We start from the raw sequence: 5,241 nt of genomic DNA on the forward strand, positions 1-5,241 counted from the left end.
CTCTGCTTGGTTTGTGTCCTGAGTTGCCAGAGGAGGCCAGAAGAGCCAAGTGCCTGGAGCTGCAGGGGAGCTGAGGGACACAGTGGTCCTGGAGGAGAGGTTGGAGGGACACCAGGGGTGGAAGGGGAAGCCCAGCCGGGTGCCCTCACTGTCACAGAGCAGCAGGGGCACAAACCAGGGGTTTGTGCTGGCCTGACTCAGGTATGAAAGCAACTCCCTGTTGGGTTTTATGCGTTAATAGACCTTTCAGCCCCTGTTTTGTCCCTAATTGCCTGGGGACAGAGGTGACACAGCCACGGGCCCTTCCCTGGCCTGCTGCCAGCAGGGCTTGTGTCACCCACGCACGGGAGCAGCTCCATCCCTTCCCACAGCCGAGCTGGGTGCTGGGTGTGTGGCCTTGGGGCGGTTCAGGGGATGCCCAGGGGCAGAGCAGCTTTCCCGGCGCTGTGGGGTGACGGCCAAGAGCTGTCGGGACAGAGGTGTGGGGTAACCGTGGCTGCTTCACCTCATGCTTGACCTCGAGCTGACCTAGGGAAAGGGGGGCCCGGTGTTCCCAGTTCCCTGAGGGGTCACCCTGGGAATTGCAGCAATGAAACCTCCCCTCCATCGCCCTTCTCTGCCCGCGGCCGATCCCCAACCCCTGCTCGGGGCTCAGGATTGCTGGGTCGGATGAGTTTGGCCAAAAGGAATATCTGCTGCCTCCTGGGCCAGGTGCTGGCCAGGCCCGGCCGGAGCAGTGGTGTCACAGTGTCACACTGACATCCTGGCCCGTGGAGGGACCGTGGCCACACCACCCCCTGCGCTCGCGGTCTGTGGGTTTCGGCCCCTCCGCGGTTTGGGTTTCACTTCCCCTCCAGCCCAAGGTGACAGAAGCACTGTCACCCTGGATGGCTGTGAGCTGTCACCAGGGGCCAGCTGTGGTGCCTCGCTCCACACTGTGCCAGCCCTGGCTCTCCCCAGCGTTTGGGGCTCAGCTGTGCAGGGATGCCAAGGCTGAGACCCCACACTGGCACAGAGGGCCCAGCCCTGCCCCGTGTGGGGAAAAGGTGAGTTGGGGGCTCCGTGCTGAGGGTGGCCGGGGGGGACACGGCTCTGCAGGGCTGTGCCGTGACACTGGTCCCCACCTGCAGTCCCAGCACCCAGTGCCCTCCAGTCCCATCCTCACCCAACCTCTCTCCCACAGCTGATGCCAGCGATGCCATCCCAGGACACCGAGCCCAGGCATGTCTGGCCCCGGTGTCCATCCGGCCCCAGGAGCCCCCATGTCCCACCAGGATGGCCGGGCAGCCCCGCAGGTGGGTGTGAGGTGGGTTGGGGCAGCCAGGGACCCGCCCGGGATGGGTGCAGGGGGAACCCTGTGGGGCACAGGGATGTGGTGTGGACCAGCACCCAGGTTCTCTCTGCTTCGACTTCCTTCCCAGCACGGAGCTGATTTCCTCTGGCATCACGTGCACAGTGCAGGGCCAGGGGAGCCCGGCAGGGCACGGCTCGACCTCGTGGGCAGAGGCAGGAGGGAGCAGGAGGGCAGGTAGGAGGGAGATGCCACAGCTCTGGGGGTCCTGTGCGTGGGAACCACCCCAACAGCAGCCCCTGTGCTTGGCCGAGCTGCTCCAGGGCTGGGCATGAGGACAGGGTGGTCCATGGGCACCTGCCCATGGCCTGGTGCCCTGTACCCGCCGGCTGGTGGGCCTGCCCTGCTGTGCCCCCCGGGCTCGGTGGGACGGGGATGCTGCTGTGCCGTGGGGGTGGGATGACATCCTGCCCGTGCTTCCCCTGCTCTGCTGCACAGAGGAAGTGCCGCCCGCAGCAGGGCCTGTGTGGGGCTGGTGTGGGGCTGGGAGAAGGTCCTTCCCCAGAGCCTAAGGAACCCTTTTGCTCCCTGGCAGTTGGAACCACAGCGAAGGACAGGGAGGCCGAGGACGGGGAGCCCCCAGGTGAGTCCTGGGCTGGGGGAGAGGGAGGGACGGGGATGTGCCTGGGACAGGCCCCCCATGCTGGGGCAGGAAGAGCTTCCTGCCCCGCTCTCGCCTGGCAGTGCCGGTCCCAGCCCCAGCCCCGCTCCTGCCTCCTCTCCCCAGAGCTCCCAGCACCGCTGAGGATGGAGCCGGCCAAGCTCCCGCTCGCCAAGAGGATGGCTCCTGCTCCCCCTGTCCCTGCCAAGGCCAAACCAGTCCCTGTGCTGGCCACCAAGTAAGACACATGTGGCCGTGCTGGAGTGTCTGGGGCCACAGCGATGTCCCAGCACCAGGGCCATGCCCACGGCCATCTCTGGGCCCTGGAGCAGGACTGGCTGTGCCATTTCACACCTCTGCTGTCCCCAGGCCTGGTGACCCCCAGCCCAGCGCCACGGCTGACATGGGACAGAGCAGAACCGGTGACCCAGGTAGGGTGCAGGGGCCACACGAGGGGCTGCGGGGGGGCCGGACCTTGCCTGGTGCCAGACACCGATTCCCGCTCTTTCCTTGGCAGATGCCGACGGCTTCAACGCGGTGTTGGTGACCACGGCCAGGCTGAGCCACCCCACGGCCACACGGCCACGGGTACCCGGCCAGCGGCCACCCAGCCTTGTCCTGGGGAGTGCAGGGGGTCCCTGTGGGGTGGAGCAGCCCTGGGGGCTGCCCCCCACCAGGCTCTGCGTCCCCGTCCCCAGCGCGGGGCAGGCGGAGGGGCCGGAGGGGAGGCTGCTGGCCCTGGAGGACCTGAAGGCCGAGGTGCGGACCCTGCACATCCTCGTGGACCTGATGCGAGTCCAGCACCTGTGAGTGGGGATGGGGGGGTCGGGGGGTCCCCAGTGACTCCCTCAGGCCGTTCCCTGCCGGGTCTGGCCCCGGCTGAGCCGTCCGGGCGCGTTGCAGGCGGGACCTGCAGGACCTGCGGCTGGAGCTGTGCCAGGAGCGGAGCCAGCGCCAGGCACTGCAGGTGAGTCCCGGCAGGGGCTGCCCCGTCCCGGTGCCCCCGTGCCCCCCAGCACTCACAGCCTCTCCCCACAGGCAGAGATCGAGCGGCTGAGGAAGGGGCTGTCCTGTTAGTGCCGTGGGGGCCGCTGCCCCCAGCCTGGATCTGCACTCACTGGGCACAAAATGCCCACCCTGTGTCCAGGTACTGCTCCCTGCAGCACAACTGCCCCTGAGGGTATAGAAATTGTTTATGATAAACTATTTTGGGCATGGATCTCTGTGTGGGGGCTGCTCAGGGAGCTGCTGTGGGCTCCCATGTCCCTGTGGGGCTGGGCTGGTCCTGCCGGGCACAGGGGGTCCCAGCATGGCACAGGGGGTCCTGCCAGGGCCCACAGCAAGGCTGGGACAGGGCCTCCTCTTCCTCCTCCTCCTGCTCGTCCTCCTCCTCCTCCAGCCCCCACATAGTTTCCCAGGCCAGCTCCAGTCCCAGCCCCAGCACATCCTGGCCTCCAGCCACTGGAGAACATCTGGAAAACATCTGGATCCTGCTGGCGCTGGCGGCAGGGGGGACCAGCCTGGGAAGAAGCTATTTTTATAAAGCTGCTGGGGAGGGGGCAGTGGGGCCCCTGCACCCTGTGGGGCTGTGCTGGGGCTGGGAGCAGGGCAGGATGTGGCTCGGCCTCGTGGGAGCAGCCACATCCCTGGGGAGCAGCGGCCATCCCAGAGCCCAGCGGGAACATCCGCCCTGGTCCCACTGGGAGGGCGCTGGGTCATGGTGGGCGGTGCCGGAAAAGATCCGGCTAAATTTAGTGGGGCCAAAGAGGGAATTGGCCTGGGGAGGGGCTGAGACAATCCCTGTGTCCAGGGCCCCCCAAAACTCAGGACCCCACCACACTGGGCTCCAGCTTGTGTATAACAGCACCATGTTTGTGGGGCAGGAGCCCAGGGCTCACACGGACGCACAGCCCGACCCTGCCCCACAGGGTGACCCCCCACCCATCCCGGCTGAGATGGGCCAGCAAGGTCAGCCCTGTCCCCATCCCTGTCCCTGCGTGTCCTGGGGCTGCTTGGCTGGTGCCAGCCTCGTACCAATGGCTCAAAGTGCATCGTGTCCCGCGGTGCTGCGGGAGAGTCCAGCCCCGGCCATGCTGTCCTTGGTGCAGGGACAGCCCAGGGCGGCTCCGCCGGTGCAGGGGCCACAAGCGGCCCCCGTGTCCTGCCGGTCCCTCCTGGCACGGTGTGGGATCGGCTCTGGGGGGAGCAGGCACCGTGCCAGGGCGGCTGCCCCCGTGCCGGGGCTCAGTAGTAGTGGACGCGGCCCAGGGTGCCGACGGAGCCGATGGTGCCGGAGCCCAGGATGTCGGGCTGCCCGTTGCGCCAGATCTCGCGGATGATGCGCTCGCGCTCCTCCAGCCGCTGCGCCCGCTCCAGCTCCTCCGCCGACGCGAACACGTTCACAGCCAGAGCCCCGTCCCCGGGGCCGTGGCTCTCCAGAGGGATCTCGGTCACCGGCAGCAGCGACTCGGACGCTGCGCGGTCGATGGTGTCCTCCTCTTCATCCTCGTCCTCGTCATCCTCCTCCTCGTCCTCGCTGGGGTGGCCGGGCCGGGCCGGGGGGCGCGGGGGGGACCGGCAGGACAAGCGCAGCACCAGCAGGCACAGGGTCAGCACCAACCCGAAGCACACGCCCAGCACGAAGTAGAGCCCGAAGCTCTCGGGGTTGGCTGTGGGAGAGCAGAGGGGGTGAGGGACCGGTCTGTGCTGCTGAGGGCCCACACTGGCCCTGGGGTGGCCTTGGAGTGCCCCGGACACGCCCTGGCTCACCTCGGATGTGGGCGTACGCGGCCATGCTGTTGCTGAGCAGCTCCATGTCCCTCCGGCGACTCTCCATCCCGTGCCCAGCGGTTCTCAGCGGCTCCAGGGATGGCACACACTCGGCATCTGTGGGATGGGGGGGCTGAGCAAGGCTCTACAGGGGGCTGGGAACCCCCACAAATCCCACGGTCCCTTTCAAGGCTGTGCCTGGGTGCACCCAGGGGCTCCTCGCTGAGCAGGGCTCGTTCCTGGGCTGGGCTGCTCCATCCGGGGCTGGAATCCCACAGATGCTGAACTGGAGCCATCCCACTCCACCGCCCTCCGTCCTTCCTGAGGGACCAGGACGGATACGGCTCCTCCTGGACACAGCATCAGGCGGATCCGTGGCACTGGGCCAGGCTTTCCGGCCCCTGCCCTGGCCACGGGATGGGTCACGGGGCAGGGCGGGATCCCAGCACACATCCCTGTGCTCGTGGGAGCCGGAGCTGCCTGTGCTCATGTGCACACGTGTGCTCCAACACACACACAC

At 67.6% G+C, this 5,241-nt stretch overlaps 1 protein-coding gene across 2 annotated transcripts in view; it reads right to left on the reverse strand.

Annotated features, from left to right (window-relative positions):
• Positions 1–3,803: 3,803 nt before the first annotated feature.
• Positions 3,804–5,241, reverse strand: part of EVA1B (eva-1 homolog B) — a 2,951-nt gene continuing 1,513 nt past the window's right edge. Inside the window, exons 2-3 of one of the 2 annotated variants that reach the window (XM_017828331.1) lie at positions 4,722–4,838; positions 3,804–4,621 (exon numbers count right to left, since the gene is read on the reverse strand). In XM_017828331.1, the coding sequence (XP_017683820.1) occupies positions 4,197–4,621; positions 4,722–4,838 (542 nt within the window). In that variant the 3' untranslated portion in view covers positions 3,804–4,196. Of the gene's footprint in view, positions 4,622–4,721; positions 4,842–5,241 lie in introns of both variants that reach the window. The other variant, XM_017828332.1, reaches the window with a different exon arrangement.

Source organism: Lepidothrix coronata, unplaced genomic scaffold, assembly GCF_001604755.1.
Source record: "Lepidothrix coronata isolate B3197 unplaced genomic scaffold, Lepidothrix_coronata-1.0 Scaffold147, whole genome shotgun sequence".
In the NCBI taxonomy this organism is placed as follows: domain Eukaryota; kingdom Metazoa; phylum Chordata; class Aves; order Passeriformes; family Pipridae; genus Lepidothrix; species Lepidothrix coronata.